Here is a 17,836-nt window from a genome sequence, read left to right as displayed (position 1 = left end):
GTTGTTGTGAGGAACAAGGCAAGACTAGTAGCAAAGGGGTTCTCTCAAGTTGAAGGTTTAGATTTTGGAGAAACCTTTGCACCGGTTGCAAGATTAGAAGCCATCCGTATCCTTCTTGCATATGCATCACATCATGAAATGAAACTATATCAAATGGATGTGAAAAGTGCATTCTTAAATGGCTTTATTAATGAACTAGTCTATGTTGATCAACCTCCCGGGTTTGAAGACCCTAGATATCCTAATCATGTTTATAGGTTGTCCAAGGCACTATATGGGCTTAAGCAAGCCCCAAGAGCTTGGTATGAGCGCCTTCGGGACTTCCTCATTGAGAAGGGCTTCACCATTGGGAAGGTCGACACCACACTATTCACCAAGAAGCTTGATGGGCATATCTTCATTTGTCAAGTATATGTTGATGATATCATCTTTGGATCATCAAATGAAGACTCATGCAAAGAATTTGGTGAATTGATGTCTAAGGAGTTCGAGATGTCAATGATTGGTGAGCTTACATTCTTTCTTGGTTTTCAAGTCAAGCAAATGAAAGAAGGCATCTTCATCTCTCAAGAGAAATACACAAAAGATCTTCTCAAAAGATTCAAGATGGATGAATGTAAGCCAATCAAGACCCCAATGCCTACAAATGGACATCTCGACCTAGATGAGGGAGGTAACTCGGTTGATCAAACTCTCTACCGTTCTATGATTGGTAGCTTGTTATATTTAACCGCATCTAGGCCCGACATCATGTTTAGTGTGTGTATGTGTGCTAGATTTCAAGCTAGTCCTAAGGAAACACATTTAATTGCCGTAAAAAGAATCCTTAGGTATCTTAAGCACACACCAAGCATTGGCCTTTGGTATCCCAAAGGAGCTTTATTTGAATTAATTGGCTATTCCGATTCGGACTACGCCGGATGCAAAGTTGATAGAAAGAGCACATCCGGAGGGTGCCATTTGCTTGGTAGATCTCTTGTGTCTTGGTCCTCCAAGAAACAAAATAGTGTGGCTTTGTCCACCGCCGAAGCGGAATACATTGCCGCGGGTGCTTGTTGTGCACAAATATTATACATGAAACAAACTTTACTAGACTATGGAGTAGTTCTAGAGAAAGTACCTCTTTTGTGCGACAATGAAAGTGCGGTAAAACTTGCAAATAATCCGGTTCAACACTCTCGCACCAAGCATATAGATATCCGCCATCACTTTCTAAGAGATCATGTAGCCAAAAATGATATATCACTAGAAGGTGTAAGATCCGAAGATCAATTAGCGGATATCTTCACTAAACCGCTAGATGAAGCTGCATTTTGTAGATTGCGGAACGAGCTCAATGTACTTGATTTTAGTAACTTCACAAAAAATTGAGCTTGTGTTGTCCCTTGCATTCATTGTAAAATACAACATGTTTAATTTGTGGCAATGCATATAGGGCTTGTCTAACATGGTTAAGATAACCGCCGAAAAGCGTGTGAAGAAGCTTAACCTTGGATCAAACTTGACAAGCAACTAGATTTACTTACAAGCATTACATTTGCATGAATGTTGTTTTGTCGTTTTGTTCCATTTGCCCTCTTGTTGCCTACTTTCTTAAAAAGAATTATAGCCTAAGGCAAAATATTTTGAAAAATATGAGGGTTTGAGAGAGGTCACTCACATCAGTCCCAATTGGTGTTTATTTGGATCTTATTCAAGTTGGGACTTGATTGGGAACAGGTAGCGCGAAGGTATGTTGAAGAATTGCTGAAAAAGGTGCACCGGACGCTGCACCGGACGCTGCTGTCCAGCGTCCGGTCAGTTCACAGGAGGTGAACTGCTGTTGAAGGAGTGACCGGACGCTGCGTCTGTGCGTCCGGTCAGAAAGCGCTCAGCGTCCGGTCGATCGGAGGATGACAAAGTTGTACTGACCGGACCCTGCCTGCGTCCGGTCAAGGACCACCGGACGCGTCCGGTCGCGATTCCAGAGGATTTGGACCTCTCTGGAATCGACCGGACGCTGGGTGGTAGCGTCCGGTCGCTACCACCGGAGCGTCCGGTCAATGGATCTCGCGCGTCTTAAGGACTCTTTTCCGGTTTTCCTTTCTGTCGCGTTCGGGGGGGGTATTTATCCGTGCCGTGTTCCTCTGCTCCGACCTAACCAGCGCCGCCACCTTCTCGCCCCCAATCTCGCGCACGCGCTGCCGCTGCCTCGCCGAGCCGCCGCCGCGCCCAAGTCGCCGCCGCACCACTGCGCCGCAGCCTCCTCGCGCCTCACCTCTCGTCCGCGCAGCCGTGCCCTAGCCCGAGCCACTGTCGCAGCCCAGCCACGCGCCACCTCTCCGGTCAGCCTGCACCCGCGCCACCGTGCGCCTGACTGGCCGCGCCGTCGTGCCTTGCCTCGCCGCGTCTCCACGTTCGGCCCCCGCTCGCCAGTCGCGCTCCACCCAGGGCTATCCTCCCATTGATTGGTATGGCAATCTTTGCAATTCAATCTTGATCTCAACTGTGACCTAGATCAAATTCTAAATTCACTGTTCCCCATTGCATTTAGGGCATTTGACCTAACCCTAACCGGTTCTGAGATCCCCCGCGTGACAACTTACCTCTTCTCGGTTCGCGGTTCGTCAGGTAGAAAGCCATACGATTCAATTTCGCATCTACATTGCTTTCTCTATTAGGATTTCGCAACTATTAGATATATGGTATTTATTTGTATATCCATCTATTCTATCGTGCAGCGAGTCGGTTCCGTTGTGTTTCGTCTGGCAGTTGGCAGTAAACTCGGAGCCAAGCTCGCGAGTAAGGATCGAGGCCAAGCCTCGAAAGCGGCAGATTGACAGTTGATCTTCATCAGCGACAGTTCACCATCTTGTCAGCTCAGATGGCTCGCACCAAGAATGTTGGTGGTGGCCCAGGCGATGATGATCGGAGGCCCCCGCCTCGTCAGCCAGCCGGATCCAAGGGCAAGTCAACCAAGCAAGTAACATCCAAGAAGCGCAAGTACCCCGACGCCGAGACAGCGAGAGCAGCAGCTGTTGCAGAGGCCGCAGAGCGTGCAGAGAGAGGTGGTACCCGCAGCGGAGTTGTTATTGCAGATCAGCCAGTTTCACCCGCACTCAGAGCTGCGATTGAGGAGGCTGAGCGTCGTCATGGTAGTCCAGCTGGGACTGCCACGTTGGCAGGACGACGGGTTGCCATTGAGGAGGGTCCGTCAGCACAGCAGCAGCCCCCACCAGCAGAGCCTCAGCCAGCCCAGGAGACTCAGGAGAGTCAGGAGACCGAGCCGGCACCTCAGCTACGCCGCTCGAGTCGTACCAGTGCTGCAGTTCCACCGAGGCCAGTGACACGGCGCAGGGGTTCACGTCCTTCACAGGGTCCGCCTCCAGTGGTTCACCTCGACTTGAGGGCCGCTACAGCCAGGCAGGTTCAGCAGCTGCGGTTTGTGGAGTTTGAGGTCTGGTTTCCTCCGAGGAGGGATGAGAGAGCAGCTGAGGGGTTCTACACGCCACTGCATGAGGATTTCTACAATGCATATCTTAACAGTGGGGCAGTGTTCAGATCACAGAGGGTCTGTCAGATAGAGTCCATTGTGGCAGCAGCCGGAGAGGGCATTCGGCAATACTTGTCATATTTGCCAGGACTGTCAGATCTGATTGGACGGACGGGGATATATGTACCATCTTGGGTCCGTCAGTTTTATGCCTCGCTCTATGTTGATCCTCATCACAGATTCATTCACTTTGCCTTCAACGGCAAAGACCATAGAGTGACTAGTGGCAGAGCCAGGGAGATACTGAGACTACAGGAGCAACCTATAAGGATGCATGAGGTTTGCTATGGACAGCAGGGACCTCCCAGGCGTCCCCATGGAGGGTTGGTACCCCCTACAGACTTAGTGCGGCATTGCTTCAAGGAGCCATTTGGTGAGGGGTCGAGCAGGAACCCCAGTGACTTGACTCCTACAGCGAGGATACTAGAGGCCATCATCAGGAGGACACTGCTTCCCAGGTTGGGATACAGGGAGGGCCTGACTCGCTTACAGCTCTGGCTTCTCAATGCTATCATGCAGATGACAGTGTTTGACATCTGGGACCTCCTTCTTTCTGAGATGGAGGATACTATCGCTGAGGGATTCAAGGGTCGCAGGCAGCTTCCCTATGCTCACTGGATCACCTTCCTTATTCGCAGAGTTGTGATGGATAAGCCCCCTGGCATGATGGATGAGTATACAGCTGCCACCACAGAGTTCCCAGCTTACAACCTGTCACAGAGGATCAGACACGCCACTCCTCAGGCACCCAGTCAGCCTAGCCGTCGCCCCGACGTGCCAGAGTCTGCAGCTCAGCAGGATGAGATCATCAGAGGGATTGCAGCTACTGAGGAGGCGGAGCTAGAGGCACAGCAGGAGGTGAGCGAGTACAGTGATAGCTCCGACGACGACTACCAGCCTATACCTCAGATGCCTCCTCGCAGACACGATGCAGAGGCCGGTAGCTCCAGTTCTGCTCCACCTGCTCCACAGACAGACCCCGCTCTCATTGCTATTCTTGAGCGGATGCAGCAGGATCAGACACGACAGGCACAGGAGACAGCTGCCAACTTTGCACAGTTTCAGGCTCGTCAGGACGAGTTTCAGCGGCAGCAGCAGCTCCTTCAGCACCAGCAGTTACTTATGCAGCAGCAGCTCATGGGATTCATGCAGCATGTAGTGACGGCTATTGGGATTCCACTGCCACAGACTTCGCCTCAGCTTGCACAGCCTCCTACCACTTCGACGACTCCAGCAGTACAGCCCATCGGGCTTCAGAGTCAGGGACAGCCTCCAGTTCAGTTCACGTCACCTCCAGTACAGGTGTCCCAGTGGTTAGCCTCACCGGGTGTCGCCCCGCAGTTCACGCCCTTTCAGACGGGCTTTACACCAGAGCAGTCTTCCTCGCTGTTTGTGCCTGAGTCGTCAGTCTCCAGGAGTCTTGGAGCATCATTCAGCGAGTTGACCGGCATGCCTACTCCGCCTCACATGCATACTGCCGGACCATCTACAGCAGCTCCACCTATCATGACCACTCAGAGGCTCCCCTCGTCTGTCGCCTCGTCAGATCCTACGACAGACTTACTTGCAGCATCACAGGCAGCACCAGCCCCAGCTCAGACCCAGACCGCTTCAGCGACACTTCCTGCTTCAGAGGGTCAGTCAGTTCAGAGCTCAGGATCTGATGATGATGGCGCCCAGTTCCATCTTGCTCCACGTACTTCAGCGCCCGACTCGTCCGCTGCAGCCCCGCCGTCCGACCCTTAGGTTTTGGTGTTTGACGCCAAAGGGGGAGAGGGTTTGAGTATGTAGACTTAGGGGGAGCGAGTTTTAGGGGGAGCTAGTTATCTAGTATTAGCTTTTTATATACATTTGGAGTTTTATTTGTGTGATACACTATTACTTATGCATTCGTGTGTTTACTTTCATACATACTTTTATATATATGTGATAGTGCTATCTACGTGGTTGTGATATTTGACATATGTGATTTCTACTTCGCTTTTTTATATGTCATATCACTTGTGATTATGCTCATTTGCGTTTGCTTCCGCGTTTATACTTCGAAGCAAATGAGCTTTATTATTTGTACTCATGCTTAATTCATATCCTTTGAGTACATTGTGTTGGCTTGGGTCATATAAGCTTGACTAACTCTTTGTTCTTATTGACAAAAGCTTATATGAACCAAGCCCGTCAAAAACCTCACTCCATAACATACTCGAGGTGGTATTGTCATCAATCACCAAAAAGGGGGAGATTGAAAGCATCTAGGCCCCTAGTTGGATTTCGGTGATTAATGTCAATACAAGATTACTATGACTAACGTGTGTTTTGCAGAGGCAATTAAGTTAGGTCATGGTAATGGAGATCGATTGGGCAATCGAGGTTGTCATGCCCCTACGATGGAAATCGTTTCGGTTTTCAGAGGATGGACGACAAGGTTAAGGATAACTAGTTCTAAGTGTCGATTGGAGTTGGAGAGACACTTAGAGTAGTTTAGGACTTTGTTTTTCCTTTGGCCGTACTATGAAGGGGGGTATGAACGGGTAGCTTGACCTAGTTGAGTCTAGTGAGTTAGGTGTGGTGCACACTTGTTAAAACTAGCTCTAGGTAGCTCCTATGAATGCCTAAGATCCTTTGGAGCAAACTTCATTCACATATGATCGAGAGTTGAAAGTGAATGGAGGGTCAAACACTGACCGGACGCTGGCTCCGGTGCGACCGGACGCTGGCCGCAGGGTCCGGTCAGTTCGTTTGACTGAGGTGGTTAAGTCTGTTGTGACCGGACGCTGGAGGGTCGTGTGACCGGACGCTGAGAGCTAGCGTCCGGTCGACTCCAGTAAGGGTCCAGACTTGGAAAAGTGTGACCGGACGCGTCCGGTCAGTGCGACCGGACCCTGAGGGTTCAGCGTCCGGTCGAGTCCAGTAAGGTTCCAGTAAGGGTTTTATGCGACCGGACGCGTCCGGTCAGTGCTGACCGGACCCTGCCAGCGTCCGGTCGACTCTTTAATTACTGGTTCGCGGGTAGAACTGACCGGAGCGTCCGGTCATCACGACCGGAGCGTCCGGTCACCCCGCAGAAGCTCATAACGGATAGTTTTTCAGGCTGCCTTATAAATAGAAGCTCCACTCGTGAGTGGAGTAACTTTTGCTCATTCCAACAGCTGAGAAACACGTTTGTGAGTGCCAAGAAGAGCAAGTTCCTAGTGAGGTGTTTGTGAGTTGAGAATCCAAGAGAGTAGCCTCACTAGCAAATCAAGAGTAGCCAAGTGTGCATCCATCGTCTCATTAGGCTTCGCGTGGTCAAGTGAGAGTTCGTGCTTGTTACTCTTGGTGATCGCCATCACCTAGACGGCTTGGTGGTGATTGGGAGTTTGGTGTTCACCCGGCGGAGCTTGTGGGTGACCCAACTCAAAGTTGTGAGCGGCTTTGGGTGATTCGCCGCGACGGAGTGTCGAAGAATCAACCCGTAAAGAGCACTTGATCCTTGCGCGGATCAAGGGGGAGCTACACCCTTGCGCGGGTGCTCCAACGAGGACTAGTGGAGAGTGGCGACTCTTCGATACCTCGGCAAAACATCGCCGCGTTCCTTTCTCTCCCTATTTACTTTGAGCACTTACTTTGAGTATTTACTTTAAGCAATTCAATACTTGTTTTACATCCATAGAATTGCTTGCTTGAGTAAGGTTGGAACATAGGTGGTGAGTTCGTTGTGCATTAGTTTGATAGAAATACTTTTCTAGGCACAAGGGGTTAATTGGGCTATCCGTGGGATTTGTTTATTGCAAGAGAATTTCGAATTAGCCCAATTCACCCCCCCTCTTGGGCATCTTGATCCTTTCAAATCCGAAAAGAGTGACTCGACGAGCTTAGGCTACAATAAGAGGACAAGCTGAGACAAACAAGGTGTACTCCCTCCGTCCAAAAAAAAAAACACAACTCTAGCTTTGAACCTGGACAAGACCAGTGACGAAGCCAGAAAAAAATTTAGGAGGGGCTGAACAAAAGAATAGAGACTTTTTTATTTTCTCTTAACCTTAGCCCCTCCTACCTAATACATGTATGCATAAAATTTTAAGAGAGGACTTAGGGGAACTCCACGTGCTCAGGATGGGTAGGGGGGCTGAAGCCCCCTTAGCCCCACCGCTGACTTCGTCCCTGGACAAGACGTCTGTAACATTGATCATCTTTATAAACAAACGTTAACACATCTACAATATAAAGGAATGTACCGTTACATGTTAACTGTATCATAGATTATATGGAACTAATAATTTGGTATCTGTAGATGTTGGTGCTTAGGCCAGTTCCAGCGGAGGTATTTCATTCCCAACTGATGAGGCAACACATCAGCGAAAATGATGACGTGGAATAATAATTGTTGCCAATGCACCGGAAACAGAGTGAAACTCTACTGATCGAGAGCGTTTTGTTTTATCTCAAGGTGTTGGAAATTAAGTGAAACTCTACTTACTAGAGCATTTTATGTCATAACACTATACAATATTTAAATGTGTATTGTTTATAAAAATGTGAAATGAAACTATGCATCTTGGATCTTGATTTATTTCAACGTCAACAAATTATTCTGGGAAACAGTGCTATGCAATCAAGCACCGTGAATGGCCTAAGGACCAAACTAGAACTTGCTTCTTCTTCTTTTTAGAAAAAATGCAGTACAATTGTTAGAGCATCTTCAAGAGTTCCCTAAATATTCCTCCTAAAAAGTCTATGTTTATCAACTTTTAAAAATGTTTTAGGAGAAAAAAAGGCAATATCCAATAGTTCCTAATATTTGACTTCTAAAAAATCAAATGCTCCGTCGCCGGCGTCCCTGAGCCCCTGACGATGGAGTCCCGCCGGAGCTCCACTGCAAGATTTGCAACAAAGTGATGGCGGACGCGGTGGTGGCCTCCAGGTGCTGCTTCGGCAGTTTCTGCGGCGTGTGCATCATGGGCCAGGTCGCCGCCAAGTCCAGGTGCGTGTGCAGCGCGCAGGCGCGCGCCGATGACCTGATCCCCAACCTAACGCTGCATGCAGCCATCGTCAAACTGCTCGCTACGAAGGCCGCTGGCAGTGGATTAGCTAGCACAGACAATTGGAAGAGCTCCGCCGGCAGCAACGCAGAGCCCACGTCGCGGAGTCCGGCCGCTTCGCAGGAGAACCACAGCCACGTGTCGGCTACTGCGCCTCAGAGCACAGCGACGAGAACGCATCATCATCGACGTCGAAGAGCGCGACAGATCCGGTGGCGGCGCGTGAGCCAGCAAGAACGAAGCAGACTACGGCGTCTCCGCGCGTGGCTTCGTCCGCGTAAAGTAACGCGGAAGGGGAGGAATTTTCCAGGTCCTAAAAGATTATGAATAAATATTAGGAGTCGTTGAAAAGATTTTTTTATCCTTCTAAAAAATAAGGATTAGGAGATTTTTCAGTGAACTCCAGAAGATGCTCTTACCCGTTCTTTCAAGATTACGGGGGAAATGCCAAAGCTCGCCATACACGGCCGAGAAATTGGTGGGGGAGGATCATGCGTGCGCGTGCAGCAAGAGAGGGCGAGAGGGACGGGACGCGGCGGGCGAGAGAAGTCAACGTACGTACGCGAGGCCTTCGTCGATCAGGCCACGAGGTGCGGCGAATTGAACTTGCGTGCCAAATCAGGCCATTGAGCGCATCTGCGCATGTGCGGCCCCCCTGCAAATGATATATCCGTGCGTGCATCACGGATCGTCCAATCCACCCGTCACAAATCACGATTCCATGCATTAATAAAAATTATAATATCATATCACGGATATTATTGTCGTCGATGGGTCGATGATCACTAGTTCACTACAGCTGTTGAGCTGTGGCATAGGTCGCCCGCGCGCACAATATTCACGGATCACAAATCCGTATGGCCGCGTCCATTGCGTTGCAGCTGAGGTTGATTGCTTCAGCCTGTGCCGAGCACTCGCCGTGATCACTGGCGCACGGGGAGCTAGCCAGGTAGAAGCTCCGTGGTCTACGCGCGTGCCCCACTCAAATGTAATCTTCGCCTTAATTTTGGGAATAAGATTCCATGGACCCGGTGATAACGAACCATACATATAGTCTGCCATATGGTATGATAATGATCATGCCAATCTCGTGAAAATTACGATAAATTTGGTTAGAAAGTAGATAGGGTTCCGGTGAACTCTCTAGCTTAGATTATTTTCATCATCAGATATATAGTTGCTCTCTCCGTCAGCTTCAACTGAGATTCCTTTTTGACTAAAAGAAAAACCGCTCGATTGCTGAGGATTCCTTTCCACGGCCATGTCACCGGCCGGTCGATCGTATCATGGCCACTCGATCGCGCATATGCATGCTGTCCGATCGAGAATATAACCTGATTATATTGCTGCTCCAGCCTCCAGTTGGCTGTCTCGTCAATAGAATAAACAAAGATAATCCTCTTCCGAAAACAAATCAGGATAACATAAACTCACATAATCATTAATTTGGCACCGTTATATTTGTACTTCCTGGCTGGTTGATCATTTTTCATATACACTAGTAATATGGTAGCTAGGTAGCGTAACTTTCCATGTTTGTTAGATGTACGTATATTCTGACAGCTTTCAGCAAAAAGAAAAAGATTGGAGGAGTACCAGTAGTACGTAGTAGTATTACATGGGTTCATTTAAAAAAAATACATGCTGCCTTTTGATTTTTTGAAAAAAAAGGAGAGGAAGAAGGGAGAAATGGGTGGAGTTGGGGGAAATACTCGCACGCTTGCCTGCCTAGCTCAATTGGAAGTGGCGGCAAGGAAAAGACGCAGCCATTGAATGCTCGAGGATATCCGCCTGCCAAAATCTTTTCTCACGAAAACGACCTCGAGTGAATAAATATATATATAATCGGACCTTTTCTCGCTACTTTTTATGGATCGCTCCTCGAGGACTTTGGAATTCTCTAAGGGCACGCTTGCAAAGATTTGACAATTGACATGAGGCCCAGTCTCAGTGGGGTTTCATGATTCAGTTATCAACACACTTATATTTTGAAAATAGTACATAAGAGTTTCATCCCATAAAACTATCTCTACTCCCATGAAACTTTTATCATCTCTCTCTTCATCAATACAGTGCCATGTCAGCATATTTAATGCCCATTAAACTCTCATGAAACCCCGTTAAGATTAGCCTAATAAGACCTTAAAAGTATTTACTCCTAAAAGGCTATAATTTGTTGGTATGTCTAAAGCAATGGCTTCTGCTGGCTATGGCTAGCACCACCGATCACAACCAATATGTTTTCTTGAGCACTATCAGCCTGGATTGTGTTAACCCGGTCTCTATACTCTCAAAATGTTCATTTAGATACCTATCACTGTCCATGTCTCATTACCTATCCAAACCGATGTAACCAATAGCAGAATAGTGTTTAGGTACCTAAATAAGTATTTTGAGAGTTTAGGCTCATCAGAAATACCGTTGAAACTATGTAACAATGTAAACGCTATGTGCAGAGAAGGAGAAGCGAGCCCTTCCATTTTCTTAAAAAAAGGAATGACACATGAAAATAAGAGGACTGCTAGTGGACTTTACTCTTTTCTAGACGTTCCCTTCATAATACGAGATCACTTTTATTTAAAATTTCATGTTATTGATGTCCTTAATGGCTTATTATTTGGATCACAAGAAGCATCTCATAAAACTCTCATGCTAGGATGGTCCAACTATGGTTGTGTTAGGTCGACCTCCTTCGACGCTCGATACAAGCGCGTTGTATGTTTTCTTAAACTCTTCTACTTAATGCAATGATTTGCAAATCTTTTGCGTAGTCGAGAAAAAAAACACACGTGTTTAAAAAAAGAGACTTAATCTAGGAGCGTTGTGTCGATACCTGTAGTTAAAACTTGGCTCACCAATCCATGCCAAATTTTAATAGTACTAACCAATTGGAGTACCTGACAGTAGACATTAATAATTAGCCAATTGGAGAAGCAATGGTTGGTCAAACATATCGGTAATCAAGTGGCTACCCACTTTAGTAGCAACAAAATAAATGCATGCCAGATCTGCCAGGAAACTAGGGACACAAAGATAGCAAAAATTACCAAAACTTAATGTTTTCTGCTACCAGTCTGATAAAAAATAAAAATTATTTTTTATTTGTGTATTGTTGATATATAGCTACCAGTTTTTTTAACATATTTATTTTATTCTTAAAAATATTGTCACATTTTAGTATATGTCAATTTAGTTTTATACAAAGCTAAATTTCCTAACTTTAACCAAGTTCAAAGAAAAACACACCAATATTTACAACATTAGATGAGTTGATTGGCTTCCTTATAGTGGAACCTTCGCACTCGGGTTCAAGTCCTCGACTTGGCACGGGTACTCACAGTGGTAGGCGACGTCCCCGTCAACACTATGGTGACTTCGTGAATCTTGAGAACTACCGTCTCAGTCTTTCGAATGTGCTCATAGGGGTAGAGTTTGTATACATGTGTTCATAGGTGTGAGTGTGCGTGCATGTCGGGAGGTCAACATTGTACTGTGTATTTAAAAAAAAAATTAACTTCGTTAAAGACTCCACGAAATGTGTCTCGACAGTGCATTCATCTGATTGTCGCTTGGTTAAAACCTAAAGTGCACTACTGCATAATAAACTAGGAAAATTCATGTATCTTGGGAGACATCCACTAAAATTGGAACTACGAAAATTTCGTTCCACTGTTTACCTCAAAAGAATTTCCACTCCATCAGTTACCCAAGAACCGCTTTCGTAGAATCCGCGCGACAAGCAAACATCATTGTAATTGAGTAATATACATCGTAGGCCCTTGAACTTGTCTTTGGGTGCCACTTAAGTTCACAAACTCTTAAATCGTACTTCTGGCACCCTAATATTGTTTAAGTATGCCACTTAGATCTATAACTCATCGGAACAACGTTTTGGCCGACGTGGCGTGGACAGCGTGGCACTGACTGTGTCCAAGCGCACGTGAGCCGCGCGTGAGCCTGGTTTTCAACTGGTCGGTACAGCGGCGGCCATTGCCGGAGGCGAAACCTCGCCGGCGAACATAGAGAAGGGCTTACAGGCCATGATTCGTCTTGGTAAAATCACGGGATGAAAGAGGAGATGAAAGCGAGCTCACCACGGGGCTTCTCGTGGTCGGAGGCGGCTTCGAAGACAGCGTACGGCTCGGCGAGCGGACGACAACTCACGCCCTGTACTTTTCAAAGACGGCGGACGGCATACGGCTCGGCGAGCGTCCGAGCGCCATTATGGCGCGTGCTCGCGCTACTGCTGCTGCGCCTGTCTCACTGCTCGCTGCCGCTGTGTCGCTGGCTCGCTGCCGCGATGCTGCCCTACCGTCCGCCGTGACTTTGCCGAGCTATGCCACGCGTGCGTTCACACCCTCCCGAGGCAGCGCCCTTCGTCCAACCGAGTCGCGACGACCCATCAATGCCTGGCCCGCCTGCTCGCAAGTGGACGCCCTGCTCCGGCCATTATTGGCCTTAACCGAGCCGGAGTACTCGACGCCGTCTCCACCGGGTGTAGCTTAGAAAAACCGCACCTCTTCGCCTTTCAAATTCGCGCTGCCCCGAGCCTCCCGGTCCAATTCCTCGCACCAGAGAGTATCCATGAAAGTTTCCTAGCCATCCAAACCACGTCAAGCCTCAGCCGTTCACTGTCCCCGGCCAATTTTGGAGTTTCCGAGCCGCCGGTCATCTCGCCGCCGAAACAGAGCATCCTTGGGGGTAAGCCTCTATGGTGGGAGTTAGCTCGATTCCTTGAACCAGTCGATTGATCCTAACCATATAGTGTTGCTAGGGCCGAGCTCGCCCGGCCGTGCAGCCGCTAGTGGCGCCGAGCTTGAACGCAGCCAGTGAGGGCGTGGCTGGTGAGGGCCACGACCGCAAGCAGCGGGAGGCGCGCATGTCGCTGCCCCGCGTTGAGCGCGCGTGGGCGCCGTACGTTGAGTTCCTCAAGCCCGCGTCGTCGCGACGTGATCCGGCGATGGGGTGCGCGACATCCACCGAAGCGCGGCGCGACATGGTGTGGGTCGGTGCCGACGCCCACGCGTGGCGGAGCTTCTCGCTGCCCTCCGTCGACCGTCAGCGTCTACGGCTGAGGACCATGTCGATGCTCGGCACCCTCGGCCTCGCCGGCAACGCCCGTCACTCCGGCTCGTGCAGGCACGCGACACTGTCGGTGGAGGAGATGATGAAGGGCGACAATGACCATGCCCCTGAAGCTCCGCACGTCGACGCTGACGCTGCCCAACGAGCCCGAGGTGATCAACGCATGGGAGCTCATGGCGGGGCTCGAGGACGACGTGCCGCCGCCGCGCGCCACGTACAAGAGTCTGCCACTCGATGAGTCGCCGCAGGAGTTCGCCTTGGAGGCGCCGCCGCTGCCGCAGTGGATGCAGGCCGACATGGACATGCCCGTCGCCTTGGTGTCGCCCCTGTGGCCACCGGGAGGCGAGCAGAAGGCTGTGGTGTACTTCACGAGCCTCCGCGGCGTGCGCAGGACGTTCATGGACTGCTGCGCCGTGTGCAGCATCCTGTGCAGCTACGGTGTGCGGCTAGACGAGCGCGACGTCTCCATGCACGTTGTCTTCAAGGCTGAGCTCGCGGAGCTCCTCGGGCCCGGCTTCGTAGGCGCCGCGCTCCCACGCGTGTTCGTCGACAGCCAGTGCCGAGGACGTGCACTTCCTGCACGAGGCGGGCGAGCTCGGGCGCGCCCTGGAGGGGTGCGAGGCCGCGCCCTCGCGGAAGCTCGAGTACATGGAGGCGTGCGCCGCCTGCGGCGACGTCCGGTTCGTGCCGTGAAAGAGAAGAAAAGGTCTATTTCTTTAATAAGAAAACGCGCGGTTCACGTGCGCTTGCGCCACGCTGTCTAAGCCACGTCGGGCAAAACGTTGTTCCGATGAGTTATGGTCCTAAGCGGCATACTTAAACAACATTAAGATGCTAGAAATACGATTTGAGAGTTTGTGGACCTAAGTGGCACCCCAAGACAAATTCAAGGGCCTACGATGCATATTACTCATTGTAATTTTACAAAATGTAGCTGGATATCAAGCAAAATCCAGCAGTATATAAAATGCCGTACTCGCCATCTCCTCGACCTCTCCCCCCACATGTTCTTCAGCCTCCACACTTCACATTCACAGGGCAGGGCGCCAAGAGAGGGGGGAGAATCTTTCGCCCTGAAAAAGAGCAAAGTGTCAGCCCTTTCCCCCAGTTCCTTGTTTTGGTACTACTCCAGCTGAGCTGCATCACTCTGCCCATTCCTTTCCCAACGAACCAGCAGAGCTCGCATCGCAAGCAACAAAAGAGAAGGACGAATCAGGCGCAGCAGCCGCCCGCCGCCTCACGGACACGCAGCAGAGCGTCGCCGCCGCGGTCCTGCCCAGAGGCATGGGGGACGCCGCCGCGAACCACCCCGTGAGTCTCTCGCCCAGCGTAGTACGTAATCTCGTGACGACCAATCGGCTTAACGTTTTTCCTTGTGAGGAATTGGAGTTTGTAGTGAATTTTGGCTGAATTCTCTTGTGCAGTTGTGCCCAAGGGGATAAAAAAAAGTACTCCCAAGTTTGGTTCCGTTTTGGTTGAGTTCTCCTGCGCTCTGTTCTTGCAGACAGAAACGGCAGCACTGACAGGAACTTCCACTTCTGGTTTCTCTCATACTTGCAGGTTGTCGCGGCGGGAGGAGGCGCTGGGCAATCGAGCTTCGGCGCCAACTCGTCCCCCGCCACCGTCGCCGGCGGAGGCTTCGTCGCCCTCGACGTCGGCGCGCTGTCGTCTCTGGCCGGCGACGCTGGCCCGCCTGGCACGCCCACCGCGCCGCCGCGGACACCCGTAAGTCCGAGCTAGAAAACACACGTTCGCGAGTTCGCGTCGCGGGCCGGCCCCGGCCGGCCGGGCGCGGCGGTACGCGCCAAATTCGCTTCCGTTGCTTCCAAAGCTGACTCTTTTTTTCCCTCGCGCCCGTGCCGTGAACGCTACAGAAGGTGATGAGGTCGCTGTCGAGGAAGGGTGACAGGAAGCCGCCCCCGGCCGAGGCCGATGCCAACGGCACCGCCGGTACGTCCCTCCAAACGATTAGCTCTCTTTGGTTAGCATCCAAATCGCGCTCTGATTTTGCCTCTTGGTGAAAAGATAGTCGCAGTTTGATGCCAATGGTTAGTATTATTTTTTTGGTGGTTCTCTACTTCTTCTCTTCTTTGTTTGGCTTCCGTTTATCCACGCTAATTTGATAGTGATTAATTGTTATCTTGTCACTTAAGCTAGTGTCAGTAAAAGTGACAATTGACAGTACTGTATTAGTATTACCGTGTCATAATTCCAACGACGAATCAGATATTCAAAGGCATGGCATGGCATCTTTAAGGTGCAACAATTTTTGCGCGACATGGCGGATACTACCGAGAGATGCAGCGCTGACAGCCTCCATCTTCTTCCGCTACTGATGATGTATGTGTGCAGGTGGCGGCAGTGAGCGGCCGCAGCTGTTCGTGCACGTGGCGGCCGGCGACCTCGGGGACGCGCCCGGCAGCGCGCGGCTGGTCGTCCACACGCCGCTGGCCGGCACGCCCGGAAGCAAGTCCCGGCGGTTCGGCAGGCGGCCGGCGCCGTGGCTCGATCCCCGGAGGGTGGTCTTCCTCTTCGCCACGCTGTAAGAAATACTCCTAGACTGTGCCGAGTTGGGTAAAATTTGGAAATTTGGCTACTGTAGCATTTTCGTTTTTATTTGGCAATTAGTATTCAATCATGGACTAATTAGGCTCAAAACGTTCGTCTCGCGATTTCCAACCAAACTGTGCAATTAGGGACTGTTTGGATGCAGCCCTAGCCTGGGAGCGCCGGCCAGGCATGCACATCCGACCCCAGGCGCTCAAAATCGAACGCCTGGGAGTGATGCCTGGCTCAGGCAGCTTTCCCACGCTGCCATCCAAACAGTCCCTTAGTTTTTTTTCGTCTACATTTAATGCTCCATGCACGTATCATAAAATTCGATGTAATGGCTGCTGTAGCATTTTTTAGAAAAACTTTTTGAAACTAAACGAGGCCCTCGTAGAAACTATCCCCTTCGATCGGTCGTTGGTTCTCACAAACTCTTTTTTTTTAAGAAAAAATAAAAGAGAAAAACAGATGCTCTGACCTATCAGCTCAACTTGACAAGTGGCAGTAGTGAGTACTCCGTATGTCTTGCAGTAGTGTCTGCCAAAGTCGCGGTGATTAAATACTCCTGCCTGAAGTGCCCAAACGGTCAGGCACCGCACTTAAGCGAGCGAGCCTGAACAAGCTAACAAACAGGCTACGGAGTGACAGTGAGCGCCAGTAAATTCCACAGTGTAGCATCTTCAGTACACAACCAAACCCACCAAATCCATTCCATCAATTCGATGCGACGGATCTTAGGAGCAAGAAACTGGGCGGTGTCAGGGGCCGAGGGGCATCAAGTGCACTGTTGTGCAGCCCATAGGCTAGGACACACTCGGTTCGTTGCGGCAGTACGATGGCGATGGCGATGCTCGCGGTGGCAGGGTTGCAGCACAGGACGGACAGGCCGCAGGTTTAATAAAGACGGAGACCGACGAGCAACCGCCGTGGCGAGCACGACGGCACGACGCTGCCGTGCCCAGTGCGGCGCCGTGGTGTTTCTCGGTTCATGTGCCCCGTCCAGCTGCTTGAGCTAACTATTTGGAAAAGTTTGTTCGGATTGCTGAATCCAAGTTCAGAAGTGATGTCTTCAGTTCAAATCCTAGTGTGGCTTACGCACGCCCTTTTCTGATTTCTGCAGGTCCAGCGTGGGAACGCTGATCCTCCTCTATTTCACACTGTCCATGAGCAGAGCGGACACCAGTATTGGCGGCGGCGGCGGCGCCAGCGACGCCCGGTGAAACGCCGGCAAGCGAAGGGGGCATCTCGCCTGATCTGAGAATTTTCAAACTTGCAAAGATTGAGAGGAATACCGTAGTCCAGGCATATAAAACAAAGGTGTGGTGCTGCGTGAGTCTGAAAGGCCAATCTCATGGATGAATATAGAGTGAACCAACGACAGTGAAGAAGTCGAGCCGGCTGGGGGTTTGATGGAGAAGTTTGTGATGGTAGACATCCTTGTTTCTTCTTTTATTCTCTCTTTTTTTCGGATTTTCTCAAAAAAGGGATACATGTCACTTTTACAGGGTAACAGATAATACTGGATTTTTATTCCCATAAAAACACAACCAAACAAATAGTGGTACATATCTTAACAGCGATAGCCAATTGTCTTTGCTCGGATGCCGTTTCTTCAAACAGTGGTACATATACATATCTTTGCTGAACCTAA

At 50.1% G+C, this 17,836-nt stretch overlaps 1 protein-coding gene and 1 pseudogene across 1 annotated transcript; both read left to right on the top strand.

Moving 5' to 3' along the window:
* Positions 1-12,371: 12,371 nt before the first annotated feature.
* On the top strand, positions 12,372-14,439 carry LOC136542409 (uncharacterized protein At5g39865-like; annotated as a pseudogene).
* A 375-nt stretch (positions 14,440-14,814) lies between these two features.
* Positions 14,815-17,763, top strand: LOC136542410 (uncharacterized). Its single transcript, XM_066534829.1, has 5 exons — positions 14,815-14,946; positions 15,196-15,360; positions 15,510-15,585; positions 15,988-16,177; positions 17,306-17,763. The coding sequence occupies exons 1-5, from the start codon at positions 14,920-14,922 to the stop codon at positions 17,403-17,405; spliced, it is 558 nt and encodes a 185-aa protein (XP_066390926.1). The 5' UTR covers positions 14,815-14,919; the 3' UTR covers positions 17,406-17,763.
* The last annotated feature ends 73 nt before the right edge of the window (positions 17,764-17,836 follow it).

This window comes from Miscanthus floridulus, chromosome 3 (genome assembly GCF_019320115.1).
Source record: "Miscanthus floridulus cultivar M001 chromosome 3, ASM1932011v1, whole genome shotgun sequence".
Taxonomy (NCBI): Eukaryota; Viridiplantae; Streptophyta; class Magnoliopsida; order Poales; family Poaceae; genus Miscanthus; species Miscanthus floridulus.
Note: the sequence above shows the minus strand (reverse complement) of the source record. Positions and strands in the feature narration are given on the sequence as shown.